The sequence below is a fragment of the Platalea leucorodia genome (genome assembly GCF_965183815.1).
Source record: "Platalea leucorodia genome assembly, contig: SUPER_28_unloc_1, whole genome shotgun sequence".
Classification (NCBI taxonomy): Eukaryota; Metazoa; Chordata; class Aves; order Pelecaniformes; family Threskiornithidae; genus Platalea; species Platalea leucorodia.
Window position 1 is genome coordinate 22,822 of NW_028121459.1, and position 24,602 is coordinate 47,423.

A 24,602-nucleotide genomic window follows, 5' to 3' on the forward strand; every position below is an offset into this window, starting at 1 on the left:
CCCATGCCTCCAGCCCTCCCATCACCCATTTTCCAGGAACAATCCTCCCACCATCACGGCAGCCAGCCAATCACCTGTCTCTCCATCCACTTCTTCCTTCAGCTGGCTCTTTAATCTAGCCCTCCGTTCAATCATCCAACCAGCAAACCCTTCACTTCATCCTCCAAACAAACAACCACCTCTCCCAACGCCCCTCCACCTATCCACCCTTCCGCCCTTCCATCCAACCACCCACCTAGGAACTCCTTTCAGCCACTCCGGCCACGAACCAGCCACCAACTCCACCGTCCTCCATCTCTCCAGCCAGCAGTCGAGCCAGCCAGACAGCCAGCCATTCATTCAGCCAGCCTTCCCTTCATCCACCCACCCCTCCCTCCATCCCACAAGTGTCCAGCTCTCCATGCACTCAACAGCCCCCGTGTTCGGCTAGCCATCCTTCCGCTCCTAAATCCATCCATCCATGCTTCGCTCCCACCACCCATCCAACCATTCAATCAACCACCCCGTCCATGAAGCAGCCACACACTCAGCTAATCCTCCCTCCGTCCGCCCACCCACCCATCGTCCCTTTTTCCTTCCCTCACTCCTTGAATCCATTCCTCCCTTAAACCATCCAAACGCCTAAACATGCATTTCAGCCAGCAGCCTGCCATCCCTCCAGCCCTCCCTCCCTCCACCCCTCCATCCAACCATGGCTCTCTCCAAGCATCCAAACCACCGAGGCCATGAACCAGCCACAAACTCATCTCTCTGTCCAGCAAGCGACCCAACCCTCCATCAATGCACTCGGTCACCCAATCCATCCAACCCTCCAGCCACCCAATCAGCCAGCCAGCCAGCCAGCCAGCCAGCCAGCCATCCTTCCAGCCATCCTTCCATCCGTTATTTCATGTACCCACTCAACCATCCATCCATCCCCTCCACCACCCACCCATCCACTCAACCAACCAACCCAACCTCCATCCATCCATCCATTCCCCCATCCATTCAACCAACCATTCCATCCATCCATCCATCCCCCATCCCCCCAGCCTCCCATGCACCCGTACCTCCAGCCATGCCCCACTCAGCACCCAACACCTATTCCCATTTCCCACAAGGCCCAAGGCACCAGCACGGGCCCTGTCCCAGCGCCTGCCCTGACCCAAACCCAGCGCCCAAAGGGGACGTGGAAGGAGCCCGCACACGCCCTCACCTGTGACAGTGTCGGTGGAGACGGGGCCCAGGCGCTTCCGACCCCACACCCCGTACAGGTTGAACTTGTAGCGGCGCGACGGGGACAGCCCCGGCACGCTCACCGTGCGCGAGCCACCGGCCACGGGCAACACCTGCGCCTGCCCTTGCGCATCCTTGTACTGCACCGTGAAGGAGTCAAAGGTGCCCTCGGGGACGCTCCACTCCAGCTGCACGGAGTCGGGGGTGACCTGGGAGGCCGTGAGCTCGCCCAGGATCGGCTGCGATGGTGGCTCCTCTGATGGCAGTTCCTCCGATAGCGGGGCTGAGGCAGCGATGCAGAGGCACAAGTAGGGTACACAGGGGAACATCCATCCTTCCAACCATCCACCCATCAATGAACTCTGCCAACCATCCAACCAGCAAGCCATCCAATCACGGATCGGTATGCCATTTGCCAGTCTCGCCAGCCAGACGGTGCCACATTTCTTCCTCAAGTACATCACTCATCCAGCCATCCACGTCTTTCATCATCCCCCCATTGTCTTCCCATCCACCCAACCACCACTGATCCAGCCACCCACCACCCATCCGTCTCTCCTCCCGTTTCACCCCACTTTACACCACAAGCCCCCTCACCCATCTATTTAGCCTTCCATATCCAGGTCCATTCACGGAACCAGCCAGCCATTCAGCTACCCAGTCATTTCATCAGCCCCTATCCATCACCCACTCAACCTCCTGTCCGTATGTCCGTACAACCATTGGCCCATCCATCCATTCATAGTTCCAATCGTCCTATCATCCATTTCCCAGTGCACCGCTACCTTTCCCTCAGCCCTTGATTTCACCTGCTCATCCATCCATCATCCATCCATCCATCATCCATCCATCCATCATCCATCCTTCCGCCATCCATCATCCATCATCCATCATCCATCCATCATCCACCCACCCACCCACCCACCCATCCATTCCTCCAACCCAGCCTCCTTCCCTCCATGCCACTCTCCGACCTTGCACGTGCCCTTCCCTCCCTCCCTCCCCAAGTCAATGCCCAAGGCAGCTTCCCACTCAACGGGCTCCAGCCCCACAGCAACCCAGGGCCCACAGGGGTCACAGACGGGGCCCGCACACGCCCTCACCTGTGACAGCGTCGGTGGAGACGGGGCCCAGGCGCTTCCGACCCCACACCCCGTACAGGTTGAACTTGTAGCGGCGCGACGGGGACAGCCCCGGCACGCTCACCGTGCGCGAGCCACCGGCCACGGGCAACACCTGCGCCTGCCCTTGCGCATCCTTGTACTGCACCGTGAAGGAGTCAAAGGTGCCCTCGGGGACGCTCCACTCCAGCTGCACGGAGTCGGGGGTGACCTGGGAGGCCGTGAGCTCGCCCAGGATCGGCTGCGATGGAGGTTCCTCCTCCGGCTCAGCTGCAGCTGCAGCACAGGGCACAACACAGGGCATAAACACCCACCAGTCCATCCATCCCTCCATCCATCCGTCCGTCTCTCCATCCGTCCGTCTCTCCATCCACCCGTCCATCAATACAATCACTCCACTGCTGAGCCACTCAAACAACTCCACATATCCTTTCACTGAGCTCTTGCCCGCCCATACATTCATCCATACATTCATCCATTTGTTTCTCAGCCCACCTACCCATATTTGTCACCACCTCTCCTTCCAAACGTCCATTTGTCTGTAACGCGTCCTGGTTCCCATTCACCCAGTCACCCACTCTCATATTCCTTTTGGCAACCACAGCCCTTGCTTCTATCCACTATTCCATCCCACCAATGACCCCACCAACCACATACTGCTCCATCCATTCTTCCATCAAGACAACCAGTCAAATGATAATCAGCAAACCATCCCACAAGCCAAACATCCAGCCAGAAACCCATCCTTTATCCTAGCCTTCCACCTGAAAACCTCTCCATACATCTGTCCACCACCTCCATCCCTCCAACCATGACTGCCCCCATCCCTCCATCCATGCCCCAGTAAGCGGCCAAGAGAACTTCCCATTTCCCACAAGGTGCAAGGGACCCGGCGTGGGCCCTGCCCAGGCTCCTGCCATGACCCCAAACCAAGACCCCAGAAGGGACATGGGTGGGATCTGCAGACGCCCTCACCTGTGACAGCGTCGGTGGAGACGGGGCCCAGGCGCTTCCGACCCCACACCCCGTACAGGTTGAACTTGTAGCGGCGCGACGGGGACAGCCCCGGCACGCTCACCGTGCGCGAGCCACCGGCCACGGGCAACACCTGCGCCTGCCCTTGCGCATCCTTGTACTGCACCGTGAAGGAGTCAAAGGTGCCCTCGGGGACGCTCCACTCCAGCTGCACGGAGTCGGGGGTGACCTGGGAGGCCGTGAGCTCGCCCAGGATCGGCTGCGATGGAGGTTCCTCCTCTTGTGGGGCTGGGGCTGCAGTCGAGAGAGCACAAGGCAGGGCTGAACCTCCACGAGCCCGTCCATCGCTCCATCCATCCAGAAACCAAACATTCAACTGTCCAATGCTTTCTCCATCCTTCAGGCAATCAGTTATCATCCATCCACCCATCCAAGCCCCATCCATCCAGCTGATCGTCCACACACCAACCAACCCAACCACCCATCCCAACACCCATCCAGCTCGCCACCTCCTTCTCCATCCACCCACCCATGCCTCCAGCCCTCCCATCACCCATTTTCCAGGAACAATCCTCCCACCATCACGGCAGCCAGCCAATCACCTGTCTCTCCATCCACTTCTTCCTTCAGCTGGCTCTTTAATCTAGCCCTCCGTTCAATCATCCAACCAGCAAACCCTTCACTTCATCCTCCAAACAAACAACCACCTCTCCCAACGCCCCTCCACCTATCCACCCTTCCGCCCTTCCATCCAACCACCCACCTAGGAACTCCTTTCAGCCACTCCGGCCACGAACCAGCCACCAACTCCACCGTCCTCCATCTCTCCAGCCAGCAGTCGAGCCAGCCAGACAGCCAGCCATTCATTCAGCCAGCCTTCCCTTCATCCACCCACCCCTCCCTCCATCCCACAAGTGTCCAGCTCTCCATGCACTCAACAGCCCCCGTGTTCGGCTAGCCATCCTTCCGCTCCTAAATCCATCCATCCCTGCTTCGCTCCCACCACCCATCCAACCATTCAATCAACCACCCCGTCCATGAAGCAGCCACACACTCAGCTAATCACCCCTCCGTCCGTCCACCCACCCATCGTCCCTTTTTCCTTCCCTCACTCCTTGAATCCATTCCTCCCTTAAACCATCCAAACGCCTAAACATTCATTTCAGCCAGCAGCCTGCCATCCCTCCACCCCTCCCTCCCTCCCTCCACCCCTCCATCCAACCATGGCTCTCTCCAAGCATCCAAACCACCGAGGCCATGAACCAGCCACAAACTCATCTCTCTCTCCAGCAAGCGACCCAACCCTCCATCAATGCACTCGGTCACCCAATCCATCCAACCCTCCAGCCACCCAATCAGCCAGCCAGCCAGCCAGCCAGCCAGCCAGCCATCCTTCCAGCCATCCTTCCATCCGTTATTTCATGTACCCACTCAACCATCCATCCATCCCCTCCACCACCCACCCATCCACTCAACCAACCAACCCAACCTCCATCCATCCATCCATTCCCCCATCCATTCAACCAACCATTCCATCCATCCATCCATCCCCCATCCCCCCAGCCTCCCATGCACCCGTACCTCCAGCCATGCCCCACTCAGCACCCAACACCTATTCCCATTTCCCACAAGGCCCAAGGCACCAGCACGGGCCCTGTCCCAGCGCCTGCCCTGACCCAAACCCAGCGCCCAAAGGGGACGTGGAAGGAACCCGCACACGCCCTCACCTGTGACAGCGTCGGTGGAGACGGGGCCCAGGCGCTTCCGACCCCACACCCCGTACAGGTTGAACTTGTAGCGGCGCGACGGGGACAGCCCCGGCACGCTCACCGTGCGCGAGCCACCGGCCACGGGCAACACCTGCGCCTGCCCTTGCGCATCCTTGTACTGCACCGTGAAGGAGTCAAAGGTGCCCTCGGGGACGCTCCACTCCAGCTGCACGGAGTCGGGGGTGACCTGGGAGGCCGTGAGCTCGCCCAGGATCGGCTGCGATGGAGGTTCCTCCTCCGGCTCAGCTGCAGCTGCAGCACAGGGCACAACACAGGGCATAAACACCCACCAGTCCATCCATCCCTCCATCCATCCGTCCGTCTCTCCATCCACCCGTCCATCAATACAATCAGTCCGCTGCTGAGCCACTCAAACAACTCCACATATCCTTTCACTGAGCTCTTGCCCGCCCATACATTCATCCATACATTCATCCATTTGTTTCTCAGCCCACCTACCCATATTTGTCACCACCTCTCCTTCCAAATGTCCGTTTGTCTGTAACGTGTCCTGGTTCCCATTCACCCAGTCACCCACTCTCATATTCCTTTTGGCAACCACAGCCCTTGCTTCTATCCACTATTCCATCCCACCAATGACCCCACCAACCACATACTGCTCCATCCATTCTTCCATCAAGACAACCAGTCAAATGATAATCAGCAAACCATCCCACAAGCCAAACATCCAGCCAGAAACCCATCCTTTATCCTAGCCTTCCACCTGAAAACCTCTCCATACATCTGTCCACCACCTCCATCCCTCCAACCACGGCTGCCCCCATCCCTCCATCCACGCCCCAGTCAGCGGCCAAGAGAACTTCCCATTTCCCACAGGGTGCAAGGGACCCGGCGTGGGCCCTGCCCAGGCTCCTGCCATGACCCCAAACCAAGACCCCAGAAGGGACATGGGTGGGATCTGCAGACGCCCTCACCTGTGACAGCGTCGGTGGAGACGGGGCCCAGGCGCTTCCGACCCCACACCCCGTACAGGTTGAACTTGTAGCGGCGCGACGGGGACAGCCCCGGCACGCTCACCGTGCGCGAGCCACCGGCCACGGGCAACACCTGCGCCTGCCCTTGCGCATCCTTGTACTGCACCGTGAAGGAGTCAAAGGTGCCCTCGGGGACGCTCCACTCCAGCTGCACGGAGTCGGGGGTGACCTGGGAGGCCGTGAGCTCGCCCAGGATCGGCTGCGATGGTGGCTCCTCTGATGGCAGTTCCTCCGATAGCGGGGCTGAGGCAGCGATGCAGAGGCACAAGTAGGGTACACAGGGGAACATCCATCCTTCCAACCATCCACCCATCAATGAACTCTGCCAACCATCCAACCAGCAAGCCATCCAATCATGGATCGGTATGCCATTTGCCAGTCTCGCCAGCCAGACGGTGCCACATTTCTTCCTCAATTACATCACTCATCCAGCCATCCACGTCTTTCATCATCCCCCCATTGTCTTCCCATCCACCCTGCCACCACTGATCCAGCCACCCACCACCCATCCGTCTCTCCTCCCGTTTCACCCCACTTTACACCACAAGCCCCCTCACCCATCTATTTAGCCTTCCATATCCAGGTCCATTCACGGAACCAGCCAGCCATTCAGCTACCCAGTCATTTCATCAGCCCCCATCCATCACCCACTCAACCTCCTGTCCGTATGTCCGTACAACCATTGGCCCATCCATCCATTCATAGTTCCAATCGTCCTATCATCCATTTCCCAGTGCACCGCTACCTTTCCCTCAGCCCTTGATTTCACCTGCTCATCCATCCATCATCCATCCATCCATCATCCATCCATCCATCCATCCATAATCCATCATCCGTCCATCCATCCTCCTTCCATCCATCATCCATCCATCCATCCATCCATCATCCATCCATCCATCCATCATCCATCCTTCCGCCATCCATCATCCATCCATCCATCATCCATCCATCATCCACCCACCCACCCACCCACCCATCCATTCCTCCAACCCAGCCTCCTTCCCTCCATGCCACTCTCCGACCTTGCACGTGCCCTTCCCCCCCTCCCTCCCCAAGTCAATGCCCAAGGCAGCTTCCCACTCAACGGGCTCCAGCCCCACAGCAACCCAGGGCCCACAGGGGTCACAGACGGGGCCCGCACACGCCCTCACCTGTGACAGCGTCGGTGGAGACGGGGCCCAGGCGCTTCCGACCCCACACCCCGTACAGGTTGAACTTGTAGCGGCGCGACGGGGACAGCCCCGGCACGCTCACCGTGCGCGAGCCACCGGCCACGGGCAACACCTGCGCCTGCCCTTGCGCATCCTTGTACTGCACCGTGAAGGAGTCAAAGGTGCCCTCGGGGACGCTCCACTCCAGCTGCACGGAGTCGGGGGTGACCTGGGAGGCCGTGAGCTCGCCCAGGATCGGCTGCGATGGAGGTTCCTCCTCCGGCTCAGCTGCAGCTGCAGCACAGGGCACAACACAGGGCATAAACACCCACCAGTCCATCCATCCCTCCATCCATCCGTCCGTCTCTCCATCCACCCGTCCATCAATACAATCAGTCCGCTGCTGAGCCACTCAAACAACTCCACATATCCTTTCACTGAGCTCTTGCCCGCCCATACATTCATCCATACATTCATCCATTTGTTTCTCAGCCCACCTACCCATATTTGTCACCACCTCTCCTTCCAAACGTCCGTTTGTCTGTAACGTGTCCTGGTTCCCATTCACCCAGTCACCCACTCTCATATTCCTTTTGGCAACCACAGCCCTTGCTTCTATCCACTATTCCATCCCACCAATGACCCCACCAACCACATACTGCTCCATCCATTCTTCCATCAAGACAACCAGTCAAATGATAATCAGCAAACCATCCCACAAGCCAAACATCCAGCCAGAAACCCATCCTTTATCCTAGCCTTCCACCTGAAAACCTCTCCATACATCTGTCCACCACCTCCATCCCTCCAACCACGGCTGCCCCCATCCCTCCATCCACGCCCCAGTCAGCGGCCAAGAGAACTTCCCATTTCCCACAGGGTGCAAGGGACCCGGCGTGGGCCCTGCCCAGGCTCCTGCCATGACCCCAAACCAAGACCCCAGAAGGGACATGGGTGGGATCTGCAGACGCCCTCACCTGTGACAGCGTCGGTGGAGACGGGGCCCAGGCGCTTCCGACCCCACACCCCGTACAGGTTGAACTTGTAGCGGCGCGACGGGGACAGCCCCGGCACGCTCACCGTGCGCGAGCCACCGGCCACGGGCAACACCTGCGCCTGCCCTTGCGCATCCTTGTACTGCACCGTGAAGGAGTCAAAGGTGCCCTCGGGGACGCTCCACTCCAGCTGCACGGAGTCGGGGGTGACCTGGGAGGCCGTGAGCTCGCCCAGGATCGGCTGCGATGGAGGTTCCTCCTCTTGTGGGGCTGGGGCTGCAGTCGAGAGAGCACAAGGCAGGGCTGAACCTCCACGAGCCCGTCCATCGCTCCATCCATCCAGAAACCAAACATTCAACTGTCCAATGCTTTCTCCATCCTTCAGGCAATCAGTTATCATCCATCCACCCATCCAAGCCCCATCCATCCAGCTGATCGTCCACACACCAACCAACCCAACCACCCATCCCAACACCCATCCAGCTCGCCACCTCCTTCTCCATCCACCCACCCATGCCTCCAGCCCTCCCATCACCCATTTTCCAGGAACAATCCTCCCACCATCACGGCAGCCAGCCAATCACCTGTCTCTCCATCCACTTCTTCCTTCAGCTGGCTCTTTAATCTAGCCCTCCGTTCAATCATCCAACCAGCAAACCCTTCACTTCATCCTCCAAACAAGCCACCACCTCTCCCAACGCCCCTCCACCTATCCACCCTTCCGCCCTTCCATCCAACCACCCACCTAGGAACTCCTTTCAGCCACTCCGGCCACGAACCAGCCACCAACTCCACCGTCCTCCATCTCTCCAGCCAGCAGTCGAGCCAGCCAGACAGCCAGCCATTCATTCAGCCAGCCTTCCCTTCATCCACCCACCCCTCCCTCCATCCCACAAGTGTCCAGCTCTCCATGCACTCAACAGCCCCCGTGTTCGGCTAGCCATCCTTCCGCTCCTAAATCCATCCATCCCTGCTTCACTCCCACCACCCATCCAACCATTCAATCAACCACCCCGTCCATGAAGCAGCCACACACTCAGCTAATCACCCCTCCGTCCGTCCACCCACCCATCGTCCCTTTTTCCTTCCCTCACTCCTTGAATCCATTCCTCCCTTAAACCATCCAAACGCCTAAACATGCATTTCAGCCAGCAGCCTGCCATCCCTCCACCCCTCCCTCCCTCCCTCCACCCCTCCCTCCCTCCCTCCACCCCTCCATCCAACCATGGCTCTCTCCAAGCATCCAAACCACCGAGGCCATGAACCAGCCACAAACTCATCTCTCTCTCCAGCAAGCGACCCAACCCTCCATCAATGCACTCGGTCACCCAATCCATCCAACCCTCCAGCCACCCAATCAGCCAGCCAGCCAGCCAGCCAGCCAGCCAGCCATCCTTCCAGCCATCCTTCCATCCGTTATTTCATGTACCCACTCAACCATCCATCCATCCCCTCCACCACCCACCCATCCACTCAACCAACCAACCCAACCTCCATCCATCCATCCATTCCCCCATCCATTCAACCAACCATTCCATCCATCCATCCATCCCCCATCCCCCCAGCCTCCCATGCACCCGTACCTCCAGCCATGCCCCACTCAGCACCCAACACCTATTCCCATTTCCCACAAGGCCCAAGGCACCAGCACGGGCCCTGTCCCAGCGCCTGCCCTGACCCAAACCCAGCGCCCAAAGGGGACGTGGAAGGAACCCGCACACGCCCTCACCTGTGACAGCGTCGGTGGAGACGGGGCCCAGGCGCTTCCGACCCCACACCCCGTACAGGTTGAACTTGTAGCGGCGCGACGGGGACAGCCCCGGCACGCTCACCGTGCGCGAGCCACCGGCCACGGGCAACACCTGCGCCTGCCCTTGCGCATCCTTGTACTGCACCGTGAAGGAGTCAAAGGTGCCCTCGGGGACGCTCCACTCCAGCTGCACGGAGTCGGGGGTGACCTGGGAGGCCGTGAGCTCGCCCAGGATCGGCTGCGATGGTGGCTCCTCTGATGGCAGTTCCTCCGATAGTGGGGCTGAGGCAGCGATGCAGAGGCACAAGTAGGGTACACAGGGGAACATCCATCCTTCCAACCATCCACCCATCAATGAACTCTGCCAACCATCCAACCAGCAAGCCATCCAATCACGGATCGGTATGCCATTTGCCAGTCTCGCCAGCCAGACGGTGCCACATTTCTTCCTCAATTACATCACTCATCCAGCCATCCACGTCTTTCATCATCCCCCCATTGTCTTCCCATCCACCCAGCCACCACTGATCCAGCCACCCACCACCCATCCGTCTCTCCTCCCGTTTCACCCCACTTTACACCACAAGCCCCCTCACCCATCTATTTAGCCTTCCATATCCAGGTCCATTCACGGAACCAGCCAGCCATTCAGCTACCCAGTCATTTCATCAGCCCCCATCCATCACCCACTCAACCTCCTGTCCGTATGTCCGTACAACCATTGGCCCATCCATCCATTCATAGTTCCAATCGTCCTATCATCCATTTCCCAGTGCACCGCTACCTTTCCCTCAGCCCTTGATTTCACCTGCTCATCCATCCATCATCCATCCATCCATCATCCATCCATCATCCATCCATCATCCATCCATCATCCATCCATCCATCATCCATCCATCCATCCATCCATCATCCATCCATCATCCATCCATCCATCATCCATCCATCCATCCATCCATCATCCATCCATCCATCATCCATCCATCCATCCATCCATAATCCATCATCCGTCCATCCATCCTCCTTCCATCCATCATCCATCCATCCATCCATCCATCATCCATCCATCCATCATCCATCCATCCATCATCCATCCTTCCGCCATCCATCATCCATCCATCATCCACCCACCCACCCACCCACCCATCCATTCCTCCAACCCAGCCTCCTTCCCTCCATGCCACTCTCCGACCTTGCACGTGCCCTTCCCCCCCTCCCTCCCCAAGTCAATGCCCAAGGCAGCTTCCCACTCAACGGGCTCCAGCCCCACAGCAACCCAGGGCCCACAGGGGTCACAGACGGGGCCCGCACACGCCCTCACCTGTGACAGCGTCGGTGGAGACGGGGCCCAGGCGCTTCCGACCCCACACCCCGTACAGGTTGAACTTGTAGCGGCGCGACGGGGACAGCCCCGGCACGCTCACCGTGCGCGAGCCACCGGCCACGGGCAACACCTGCGCCTGCCCTTGCGCATCCTTGTACTGCACCGTGAAGGAGTCAAAGGTGCCCTCGGGGACGCTCCACTCCAGCTGCACGGAGTCGGGGGTGACCTGGGAGGCCGTGAGCTCGCCCAGGATCGGCTGCGATGGAGGTTCCTCCTCTTGTGGGGCTGGGGCTGCAGTCGAGAGAGCACAAGGCAGGGCTGAACCTCCACGAGCCCGTCCATCGCTCCATCCATCCAGAAACCAAACATTCAACTGTCCAATGCTTTCTCCATCCTTCAGGCAATCAGTTATCATCCATCCACCCATCCAAGCCCCATCCATCCAGCTGATCGTCCACACACCAACCAACCCAACCACCCATCCCAACACCCATCCAGCTCGCCACCTCCTTCTCCATCCACCCACCCATGCCTCCAGCCCTCCCATCACCCATTTTCCAGGAACAATCCTCCCACCATCACGGCAGCCAGCCAATCACCTGTCTCTCCATCCACTTCTTCCTTCAGCTGGCTCTTTAATCTAGCCCTCCGTTCAATCATCCAACCAGCAAACCCTTCACTTCATCCTCCAAACAAGCCACCACCTCTCCCAACGCCCCTCCACCTATCCACCCTTCCGCCCTTCCATCCAACCACCCACCTAGGAACTCCTTTCAGCCACTCCGGCCACGAACCAGCCACCAACTCCACCGTCCTCCATCTCTCCAGCCAGCAGTCGAGCCAGCCAGACAGCCAGCCATTCATTCAGCCAGCCTTCCCTTCATCCACCCACCCCTCCCTCCATCCCACAAGTGTCCAGCTCTCCATGCACTCAACAGCCCCCGTGTTCGGCTAGCCATCCTTCCGCTCCTAAATCCATCCATCCCTGCTTCGCTCCCACCACCCATCCAACCATTCAATCAACCACCCCGTCCATGAAGCAGCCACACACTCAGCTAATCACCCCTCCGTCCGTCCACCCACCCATCGTCCCTTTTTCCTTCCCTCACTCCTTGAATCCATTCCTCCCTTAAACCATCCAAACGCCTAAACATTCATTTCAGCCAGCAGCCTGCCATCCCTCCACCCCTCCCTCCCTCCCTCCACCCCTCCCTCCCTCCCTCCACCCCTCCATCCAACCATGGCTCTCTCCAAGCATCCAAACCACCGAGGCCATGAACCAGCCACAAACTCATCTCTCTCTCCAGCAAGCGACCCAACCCTCCATCAATGCACTCGGTCACCCAATCCATCCAACCCTCCAGCCACCCAATCAGCCAGCCAGCCAGCCAGCCATCCTTCCAGCCATCCTTCCATCCGTTATTTCATGTACCCACTCAACCATCCATCCATCCCCTCCACCACCCACCCATCCACTCAACCAACCAACCCAACCTCCATCCATCCATCCATTCCCCCATCCATTCAACCAACCATTCCATCCATCCATCCATCCCCCATCCCCCCAGCCTCCCATGCACCCGTACCTCCAGCCATGCCCCACTCAGCACCCAACACCTATTCCCATTTCCCACAAGGCCCAAGGCACCAGCACGGGCCCTGTCCCAGCGCCTGCCCTGACCCAAACCCAGCGCCCAAAGGGGACGTGGAAGGAACCCGCACACGCCCTCACCTGTGACAGCGTCGGTGGAGACGGGGCCCAGGCGCTTCCGACCCCACACCCCGTACAGGTTGAACTTGTAGCGGCGCGACGGGGACAGCCCCGGCACGCTCACCGTGCGCGAGCCACCGGCCACGGGCAACACCTGCGCCTGCCCTTGCGCATCCTTGTACTGCACCGTGAAGGAGTCAAAGGTGCCCTCGGGGACGCTCCACTCCAGCTGCACGGAGTCGGGGGTGACCTGGGAGGCCGTGAGCTCGCCCAGGATCGGCTGCGATGGAGGTTCCTCCTCCGGCTCAGCTGCAGCTGCAGCACAGGGCACAACACAGGGCATAAACACCCACCAGTCCATCCATCCCTCCATCCATCCGTCCGTCTCTCCATCCACCCGTCCATCAATACAATCAGTCCGCTGCTGAGCCACTCAAACAACTCCACATATCCTTTCACTGAGCTCTTGCCCGCCCATACATTCATCCATACATTCATCCATTTGTTTCTCAGCCCACCTACCCATATTTGTCACCACCTCTCCTTCCAAATGTCCGTTTGTCTGTAACGTGTCCTGGTTCCCATTCACCCAGTCACCCACTCTCATATTCCTTTTGGCAACCACAGCCCTTGCTTCTATCCACTATTCCATCCCACCAATGACCCCACCAACCACATACTGCTCCATCCATTCTTCCATCAAGACAACCAGTCAAATGATAATCAGCAAACCATCCCACAAGCCAAACATCCAGCCAGAAACCCATCCTTTATCCTAGCCTTCCACCTGAAAACCTCTCCATACATCTGTCCACCACCTCCATCCCTCCAACCACGGCTGCCCCCATCCCTCCATCCACGCCCCAGTCAGCGGCCAAGAGAACTTCCCATTTCCCACAGGGTGCAAGGGACCCGGCGTGGGCCCTGCCCAGGCTCCTGCCATGACCCCAAACCAAGACCCCAGAAGGGACATGGGTGGGATCTGCAGACGCCCTCACCTGTGACAGCGTCGGTGGAGACGGGGCCCAGGCGCTTCCGACCCCACACCCCGTACAGGTTGAACTTGTAGCGGCGCGACGGGGACAGCCCCGGCACGCTCACCGTGCGCGAGCCACCGGCCACGGGCAACACCTGCGCCTGCCCTTGCGCATCCTTGTACTGCACCGTGAAGGAGTCAAAGGTGCCCTCGGGGACGCTCCACTCCAGCTGCACGGAGTCGGGGGTGACCTGGGAGGCCGTGAGCTCGCCCAGGATCGGCTGCGATGGAGGTTCCTCCTCTTGTGGGGCTGGGGCTGCAGTCGAGAGAGCACAAGGCAGGGCTGAACCTCCACGAGCCCGTCCATCGCTCCATCCATCCAGAAACCAAACATTCAACTGTCCAATGCTTTCTCCATCCTTCAGGCAATCAGTTATCATCCATCCACCCATCCAAGCCCCATCCATCCAGCTGATCGTCCACACACCAACCAACCCAACCACCCATCCCAACACCCATCCAGCTCGCCACCTCCTTCTCCATCCACCCACCCATGCCTCCAGCCCTCCCATCACCCATTTTCCAGGAACAATCCTCCCACCATCACGGCAGCCAGCCAATCACCTGTCTCTCCATCCACTTCTTCCTTCAGCTGGCTCTTTAATCTAGCCCTCCGTTCAATCATCCAACCAGCAAACCCTTCACTTCATCCTCCAAACAAGCCACCACCTCTCCCAACGCCCCTCCACCTATCCACCCTTCCGCCCTTCCATCCAACCACCCACCTAGGAACTCCTTTCAGCCACTCCGGCCACGAACCAGCCACCAACTCCACCGTCCTCCATCTCTCCAGCCAGCAGTCGAGCCAGCCAGACAGCCAGCCATTCATTCAGCCAGCCTTCCCTTCATCCACCCACCCCTCCCTCCATCCCACAAGTGTCCAGCTCTCCATGCACTCAACAGCCCCCGTGTTCGGCTAGCCATCCTTCCGCTCCTAAATCCATCCATCCCTGCTTCGCTCCCACCACCCATCCAACCATTCAATCAACCACCCCGTCCATGAAGCAGCCACACACTCAGCTAATCACCCCTCCGTCCGTCCACCCACCCATCGTCCCTTTTTCCTTCCCTCACTCCTTGAATCCATTCCTCCCTTAAACCATCCAAACGCCTAAACATTCATTTCAGCCAGCAGCCTGCCATCCCTCCACCCCTCCCTCCCTCCCTCCACCCCTCCCTCCCTCCCTCCACCCCTCCATCCAACCATGGCTCTCTCCAAGCATCCAAACCACCGAGGCCATGAACCAGCCACAAACTCATCTCTCTCTCCAGCAAGCGACCCAACCCTCCATCAATGCACTCGGTCACCCAATCCATCCAACCCTCGAGCCACCCAATCAGCCAGCCAGCCAGCCAGCCAGCCAGCCAGCCAGCCATCCTTCCAGCCATCCTTCCATCCGTTATTTCATGTACCCACTCAACCATCCATCCATCCCCTCCACCACCCACCCATCCACTCAACCAACCAACCCAACCTCCATCCATCCATCCATTCCCCCATCCATTCAACCAACCATTCCATCCATCCATCCATCCCCCATCCCCCCAGCCTCCCATGCACCCGTACCTCCAGCCATGCCCCACTCAGCACCCAACACCTATTCCCATTTCCCACAAGGCCCAAGGCACCAGCACGGGCCCTGTCCCAGCGCCTGCCCTGACCCAAACCCAGCGCCCAAAGGGGACGTGGAAGGAACCCGCACACGCCCTCACCTGTGACAGCGTCGGTGGAGACGGGGCCCAGGCGCTTCCGACCCCACACCCCGTACAGGTTGAACTTGTAGCGGCGCGACGGGGACAGCCCCGGCACGCTCACCGTGCGCGAGCCACCGGCCACGGGCAACACCTGCGCCTGCCCTTGCGCATCCTTGTACTGCACCGTGAAGGAGTCAAAGGTGCCCTCGGGGACGCTCCACTCCAGCTGCACGGAGTCGGGGGTGACCTGGGAGGCCGTGAGCTCGCCCAGGATCGGCTGCGATGGTGGCTCCTCTGATGGCAGTTCCTCCGACAGCGGGGCTGAGGCAGCGATGCAGAGGCACAAGTAGGGTACACAGGGGAACATCCATCCTTCCAACCATCCACCCATCAATGAACTCTGCCAACCATCCAACCAGCAAGCCATCCAATCACGGATCGGTATGCCATTTGCCAGTCTCGCCAGCCAGACGGTGCCACATTTCTTCCTCAATTACATCACTCATCCAGCCATCCACGTCTTTCATCATCCCCCCATTGTCTTCCCATCCACCCTGCCACCACTGATCCAGCCACCCACCACCCATCCGTCTCTCCTCCCGTTTCACCCCACTTTACACCACAAGCCCCCTCACCCATCTATTTAGCCTTCCATATCCAGGTCCATTCACGGAACCAGCCAGCCATTCAGCTACCCAGTCATTTCATCAGCCCCCATCCATCACCCACTCAACCTCCTGTCCGTATGTCCGTACAACCATTGGCCCATCCATCCATTCATAGTTCCAATCGTCCTATCATCCATTTCCCAGTGCACCGCTACCTTTCCCTCAGCCCTTGATTTCACCTGCTCATCCATCCATCATCCATCCATCCATCATCCATCCATCCATCATCCATCCATCCATCATCCATCCATCATCCATCCATCCATCCATCCATCATCCATCCATCCATCATCCATCCATCCATCCATCCATAATCCATCATCCGTCCATCCATCCTCCTTCCATCCATCATCCATCCATCCATCCATCCATCATCCATCCATCCATCCATCATCCATCCTTCCGCCATCCATCATCCATCCATCCATCATCCATCCATCATCCACCCACCCACCCACCCATCCATTCCTCCAACCCAGCCTCCTTCCCTCCATGCCACTCTCCGACCTTGCACGTGCCCTTCCCCCCCTCCCTCCCCAAGTCAATGCCCAAGGCAGCTTCCCACTCAACGGGCTCCAGCCCCACAGCAACCCAGGGCCCACAGGGGTCACAGACGGGGCCCGCACACGCCCTCACCTGTGACAGCGTCGGCGGAGACGGGGCCCAGGCGCTTCCGACCCCACACCCCGTACAGGTTGAACTTGTAGCGGCGCGACGGGGACAGCCCCGGCACGCTCACCGTGCGCGAGCCACCGGCCACGGGCAACACCTGCGCCTGCCCTTGCGCATCCTTGTACTGCACCGTGAAGGAGTCAAAGGTGCCCTCGGGGACGCTCCACTCCAGCTGCACGGAGTCGGGGGTGACCTGGGAGGCCGTGAGCTCGCCCAGGATCGGCTGCGATGGAGGTTCCTCCTCCGGCTCAGCTGCAGCTGCAGCACAGGGCACAACACAGGGCATAAACACCCACCAGTCCATCCATCCCTCCATCCATCCGTCCGTCTCTCCATCCACCCGTCCATCAATACAATCAGTCCGCTGCTGAGCCACTCAAACAACTCCACATATCCTTTCACTGAGCTCTTGTCCGCCCATACATTCATCCATACATTCATCCATTTGTTTCTCAGCCCACCTACCCATATTTGTCACCACCTCTCCTTCCAAACGTCCGTTTGTCTGTAACGCGTCCTGGTTCCCATTCACCCAGTCACCCACTCTCATATTCCTTTTGGCAACCACAGCCCTTGCTTCTATCCACTATTCCATCCCACCAATGACCCCACCAACCACATACTGCTCCATCCATTCTTCCATCAAGACAACCAGTCAAATGATAATCAGCAAACCATCCCACAAGCCAAACATCCAGCCAGAAACCCATCCTTTATCCTAGCCTTCCACCTGAAAACCTCTCCATACATCTGTCCACCACCTCCATCCCTCCAACCACGGCTGCCCCCATCCCTCCATCCACGCCCCAGTCAGCGGCCAAGAGAACTTCCCATTTCCCACAGGGTGCAAGGGACCCGGCGTGGGCCCTGCCCAGGCTCCTGCCATGACCCCAAACCAAGACCCCAGAAGGGACATGGGTGGGATCTGCAGACGCCCTCACCTGTGACAGCGTCGGTGGAGACGGGGCCCAGGCGCTTCCGACCCCACACCCCGTACAGGTTGAACTTGTAGCGGCGCGACGGGGACAGCCCCGGCACGCTCACCGTGCGCGAGCCACCGGCCACGGGCAACACCTGCGCCTGCCCTTGCGCATCCTTGTACTGCACCGTGAAGGAGTCAAAGGTGCCCTCGGGGACGCTCCACTCCAGCTGCACGGAGTCGGGGGTGACCTGGGAGGCCGTGAGCTCGCCCAGGATCGGCTGCGATGGAGGTTCCTCCTCTTGTGGGGCTGGGGCTGCAGTCGAGAGAGCACAAGGCAGGGCTGAACCTCCACGAGCCCGTCCATCGCTCCATCCATCCAGAAACCAAACATTCAACTGTCCAATGCTTTCTCCATCCTTCAGGCAATCAGTTATCATCCATCCACCCATCCAAGCCCCATCCATCCAGCTGATCGTCCACACACCAACCAACCCAACCACCCATCCCAACACCCATCCAGCTCGCCACCTCCTTCTCCATCCACCCACCCATGCCTCCAGCCCTCCCATCACCCATTTTCCAGGAACAATCCTCCCACCATCACGGCAGCCAGCCAATCACCTGTCTCTCCATCCACTTCTTCCTTCAGCTGGCTCTTTAATCTAGCCCTCCGTTCAATCATCCAACCAGCAAACCCTTCACTTCATCCTCCAAACAAGCCACCACCTCTCCCAACGCCCCTCCACCTATCCACCCTTCCGCCCTTCCATCCAACCACCCACCTAGGAACTCCTTTCAGCCACTCCGGCCACGAACCAGCCACCAACTCCACCGTCCTCCATCTCTCCAGCCAGCAGTCGAGCCAGCCAGACAGCCAGCCATTCATTCAGCCAGCCTTCCCTTCATCCACCCACCCCTCCCTCCATCCCACAAGTGTCCAGCTCTCCATGCACTCAACAGCCCCCGTGTTCGGCTAGCCATCCTTCCGCTCCTAAATCCATCCATCCCTGCTTCGCTCCCACCACCCATCCAACCATTCAATCAACCACCCCGTCCATGAAGCAGCCACACACTCAGCTAATCACCCCTCCGTCCGTCCACCCACCCATCGTCCCTTTTTCCTTCCCTCACTCCTTGAATCCATTCCTCCCTTAAACCATCCAAACGCCTAAACATTCATTTCAGCCAGCAGCCTGCCATCCCTCCACCCCTCCCTCCCTCCCTCCACCCCTCCATCCAACCATGGCTCTCTCCAAGCATCCAAACCACCGAGGCCATGAACCAGCCACAAACTCATCTCTCTCTCCAGCAAGCGACCCAACCCTCCATCAATGCACTCGGTCACCCAATCCATCCAACCCTCCAGCCACCCAATCAGCCAGCCAGCCAGCCAGCCAGCCAGCCAGCCATCCTTCCAGCCATCCTTCCATCCGTTATTTCATGTACCCACTCAACCATCCATCCATCCCCTCCACCACCCACCCATCCACTCAACCAACCAACCAAACCTCCATCCATTCCCCCATCCATTCAACCAACCATTCCATCCATCCATCCATCCCCCATCCCCCCAGCCTCCCATGCACCCGTACCTCCAGCCATGCCCCACTCAGCACCCAACACCTATTCCCATTTCCCACAAGGCCCAAGGCACCAGCACGGGCCCTGTCCCAGCGCCTGCCCTGACCCAAACCCAGCGCCCAAAGGGGACGTGGAAGGAGCCCGCACACGCCCTCACCTGTGACAGCGTCGGTGGAGACGGGGCCCAGGCGCTTCCGACCCCACACCCCGTACAGGTTGAACTTGTAGCGGCGCGACGGGGACAGCCCCGGCACGCTCACCGTGCGCGAGCCACCGGCCACGGGCAACACCTGCGCCTGCCCTTGCGCATCCTTGTACTGCACCGTGAAGGAGTCAAAGGTGCCCTCGGGGACGCTCCACTCCAGCTGCACGGAGTCGGGGGTGACCTGGGAGGCCGTGAGCTCGCCCAGGATCGGCTGCGATGGTGGCTCCTCTGATGGCAGTTCCTCCGACAGCGGGGCTGAGGCAGCGATGCAGAGGCACAAGTAGGGTACACAGGGGAACATCCATCCTTCCAACCATCCACCCATCAATGAACTCTGCCAACCATCCAACCAGCAAGCCATCCAATCATGGATCGGTATGCCATTTGCCAGTCTCGCCAGCCAGACGGTGCCACATTTCTTCCTCAATTACATCACTCATCCAGCCATCCACGTCTTTCATCATCCCCCCATTGTCTTCCCATCCACCCAGCCACCACTGATCCAGCCACCCACCACCCATCCGTCTCTCCTCCCGTTTCACCCCACTTTACACCACAAGCCCCCTCACCCATCTATTTAGCCTTCCATATCCAGGTCCATTCACGGAACCAGCCAGCCATGCAGCTACCCAGTCATTTCATCAGCCCCCATCCATCACCCACTCAACCTCCTGTCCGTATGTCCGTACAACCATTGGCCCATCCATCCATTCATAGTTCCAATCGTCCTATCATCCATTTCCCAGTGCACCGCTACCTTTCCCTCAGCCCTTGATTTCACCTGCTCATCCATCCATCATCCATCCATCCATCATCCATCCATCCATCCATCCATAATCCATCATCCGTCCATCCATCCTCCTTCCATCCATCATCCATCCATCCATCCATCCATCATCCATCCATCCATCCATCATCCATCCTTCCGCCATCCATCATCCATCCATCCATCATCCATCCATCATCCACCCACCCACCCACCCACCCATCCATTCCTCCAACCCAGCCTCCTTCCCTCCATGCCACTCTCCGACCTTGCACGTGCCCTTCCCCCCCTCCCTCCCCAAGTCAATGCCCAAGGCAGCTTCCCACTCAACGGGCTCCAGCCCCACAGCAACCCAGGGCCCACAGGGGTCACAGACGGGGCCCGCACACGCCCTCACCTGTGACAGCGTCGGTGGAGACGGGGCCCAGGCGCTTCCGACCCCACACCCCGTACAGGTTGAACTTGTAGCGGCGCGACGGGGACAGCCCCGGCACGCTCACCGTGCGCGAGCCACCGGCCACGGGCAACACCTGCGCCTGCCCTTGCGCATCCTTGTACTGCACCGTGAAGGAGTCAAAGGTGCCCTCGGGGACGCTCCACTCCAGCTGCACGGAGTCGGGGGTGACCTGGGAGGCCGTGAGCTCGCCCAGGATCGGCTGCGATGGAGGTTCCTCCTCCGGCTCAGCTGCAGCTGCAGCACAGGGCACAACACAGGGCATAAACACCCACCAGTCCATCCATCCCTCCATCCATCCGTCCGTCTCTCCATCCACCCGTCCATCAATACAATCAGTCCGCTGCTGAGCCACTCAAACAACTCCACATATCCTTTCACTGAGCTCTTGCCCGCCCATACATTCATCCATACATTCATCCATTTGTTTCTCAGCCCACCTACCCATATTTGTCACCACCTCTCCTTCCAAACGTCCGTTTGTCTGTAACGCGTCCTGGTTCCCATTCACCCAGTCACCCACTCTCATATTCCTTTTGGCAACCACAGCCCTTGCTTCTATCCACTATTCCATCCCACCAATGACCCCACCAACCACATACTGCTCCATCCATTCTTCCATCAAGACAACCAGTCAAATGATAATCAGCAAACCATCCCACAAGCCAAACATCCAGCCAGAAACCCATCCTTTATCCTAGCCTTCCACCTGAAAACCTCTCCATACATCTGTCCACCACCTCCATCCCTCCAACCACGGCTGCCCCCATCCCTCCATCCACGCCCCAGTCAGCGGCCAAGAGAACTTCCCATTTCCCACAGGGTGCAAGGGACCCGGCGTGGGCCCTGCCCAGGCTCCTGCCATGACCCCAAACCAAGACCCCAGAAGGGACATGGGTGGGATCTGCAGACGCCCTCACCTGTGACAGCGTCGGTGGAGACGGGGCCCAGGCGCTTCCGACCCCACACCCCGTACAGGTTGAACTTGTAGCGGCGCGACGGGGACAGCCCCGGCACGCTCACCGTGCGCGAGCCACCGGCCACGGGCAACACCTGCGCCTGCCCTTGCGCATCCTTGTACTGCACCGTGAAGGAGTCAAAGGTGCCCTCGGGGACGCTCCACTCCAGCTGCACGGAGTCGGGGGTGACCTGGGAGGCCGTGAGCTCGCCCAGGATCGGCTGCGATGGAGGTTCCTCCTCTTGTGGGGCTGGGGCTGCAGTCGAGAGAGCACAAGGCAGGGCTGAACCTCCACGAGCCCGTCCATCGCTCCATCCATCCAGAAACCAAACATTCAACTGTCCAATGCTTTCTCCATCCTTCAGGCAATCAGTTATCATCCATCCACCCATCCAAGCCCCATCCATCCAGCTGATCGTCCACACACCAACCAACCCAACCACCCATCCCAACACCCATCCAGCTCTCCACCTCCTTCTCCATCCACCCACCCATGCCTCCAGCCCTCCCATCACCCATTTTCCAGGAACAATCCTCCCACCATCACGGCAGCCAGCCAATCACCTGTCTCTCCATCCACTTCTTCCTTCAGCTGGCTCTTTAATCTAGCCCTCCGTTCAATCATCCAACCAGCAAACCCTTCACTTCATCCTCCAAACAAGCCACCACCTCTCCCAACGCCCCTCCACCTATCCACCCTTCCGCCCTTCCATCCAACCACCCACCTAGGAACTCCTTTCAGCCACTCCGGCCACGAACCAGCCACCAACTCCACCGTCCTCCATCTCTCCAGCCAGCAGTCGAGCCAGCCAGACAGCCAGCCATTCATTCAGCCAGCCTTCCCTTCATCCACCCACCCCTCCCTCCATCCCACAAGTGTCCAGCTCTCCATGCACTCAACAGCCCCCGTGTTCGGCTAGCCATCCTTCCGCTCCTAAATCCATCCATCCCTGCTTCGCTCCCACCACCCATCCAACCATTCAATCAACCACCCCGTCCATGAAGCAGCCACACACTCAGCTAATCACCCCTCCGTCCGTCCACCCACCCATCGTCCCTTTTTCCTTCCCTCACTCCTTGAATCCATTCCTCCCTTAAACCATCCAAACGCCTAAACATTCATTTCAGCCAGCAGCCTGCCATCCCTCCACCCCTCCCTCCCTCCCTCCACCCCTCCATCCAACCATGGCTCTCTCCAAGCATCCAAACCACCGAGGCCATGAACCAGCCACAAACTCATCTCTCTCTCCAGCAAGCGACCCAACCCTCCATCAATGCACTCGGTCACCCAATCCATCCAACCCTCGAGCCACCCAATCAGCCAGCCAGCCAGCCAGCCAGCCAGCCAGCCATCCTTCCAGCCATCCTTCCATCCGTTATTTCATGTACCCACTCAACCATCCATCCATCCCCTCCACCACCCACCCATCCACTCAACCAACCAACCAAACCTCCATCCATTCCCCCATCCATTCAACCAACCATTCCATCCATCCATCCATCCCCCATCCCCCCAGCCTCCCATGCACCCGTACCTCCAGCCATGCCCCACTCAGCACCCAACACCTATTCCCATTTCCCACAAGGCCCAAGGCACCAGCACGGGCCCTGTCCCAGCGCCTGCCCTGACCCAAACCCAGCGCCCAAAGGGGACGTGGAAGGAGCCCGCACACGCCCTCACCTGTGACAGCGTCGGTGGAGACGGGGCCCAGGCGCTTCCGACCCCACACCCCGTACAGGTTGAACTTGTAGCGGCGCGACGGGGACAGCCCCGGCACGCTCACCGTGCGCGAGCCACCGGCCACGGGCAACACCTGCGCCTGCCCTTGCGCATCCTTGTACTGCACCGTGAAGGAGTCAAAGGTGCCCTCGGGGACGCTCCACTCCAGCTGCACGGAGTCGGGGGTGACCTGGGAGGCCGTGAGCTCGCCCAGGATCGGCTGCGATGGTGGCTCCTCTGATGGCAGTTCCTCCGACAGCGGGGCTGAGGCAGCGATGCAGAGGCACAAGTAGGGTACACAGGGGAACATCCATCCTTCCAACCATCCACCCATCAATGAACTCTGCCAACCATCCAACCAGCAAGCCATCCAATCATGGATCGGTATGCCATTTGCCAGTCTCGCCAGCCAGACGGTGCCACATTTCTTCCTCAATTACATCACTCATCCAGCCATCCACGTCTTTCATCATCCCCCCATTGTCTTCCCATCCACCCAGCCACCACTGATCCAGCCACCCACCACCCATCCGTCTCTCCTCCCGTTTCACCCCACTTTACACCACAAGCCCCCTCACCCATCTATTTAGCCTTCCATATCCAGGTCCATTCACGGAACCAGCCAGCCATGCAGCTACCCAGTCATTTCATCAGCCCCCATCCATCACCCACTCAACCTCCTGTCCGTATGTCCGTACAACCATTGGCCCATCCATCCATTCATAGTTCCAATCGTCCTATCATCCATTTCCCAGTGCACCGCTACCTTTCCCTCAGCCCTTGATTTCACCTGCTCATCCATCCATCATCCATCCATCCATCATCCATCCATCCATCCATCCATAATCCATCATCCGTCCATCCATCCTCCTTCCATCCATCATCCATCCATCCATCCATCCATCATCCATCCATCCAT

The 24,602-nt window shown here is 59.1% G+C and overlaps 1 protein-coding gene across 1 annotated transcript in view; it reads right to left on the minus strand.

Moving 5' to 3' along the window:
- LOC309601130 (tenascin-X-like) overlaps positions 1-24,602 on the minus strand; it is a 60,662-nt gene that overhangs the window by 14,800 nt on the left and 21,260 nt on the right. Inside the window, 20 exon segments of the mRNA XM_082338056.1 lie at positions 1,196-1,498; positions 2,319-2,612; positions 3,312-3,605; positions 5,039-5,332; positions 5,540-5,591; positions 6,035-6,139; positions 6,230-6,318; positions 7,227-7,520; positions 8,204-8,497; positions 9,951-10,253; positions 11,293-11,586; positions 13,028-13,315; positions 14,005-14,292; positions 15,756-16,058; positions 17,042-17,329; positions 18,019-18,312; positions 19,738-20,040; positions 20,949-21,236; positions 21,926-22,219; positions 23,645-23,947. Coding sequence (XP_082194182.1) covers positions 1,196-1,498; positions 2,319-2,612; positions 3,312-3,605; positions 5,039-5,332; positions 5,540-5,591; positions 6,035-6,139; positions 6,230-6,318; positions 7,227-7,520; positions 8,204-8,497; positions 9,951-10,253; positions 11,293-11,586; positions 13,028-13,315; positions 14,005-14,292; positions 15,756-16,058; positions 17,042-17,329; positions 18,019-18,312; positions 19,738-20,040; positions 20,949-21,236; positions 21,926-22,219; positions 23,645-23,947 — 5,265 coding nt within the window.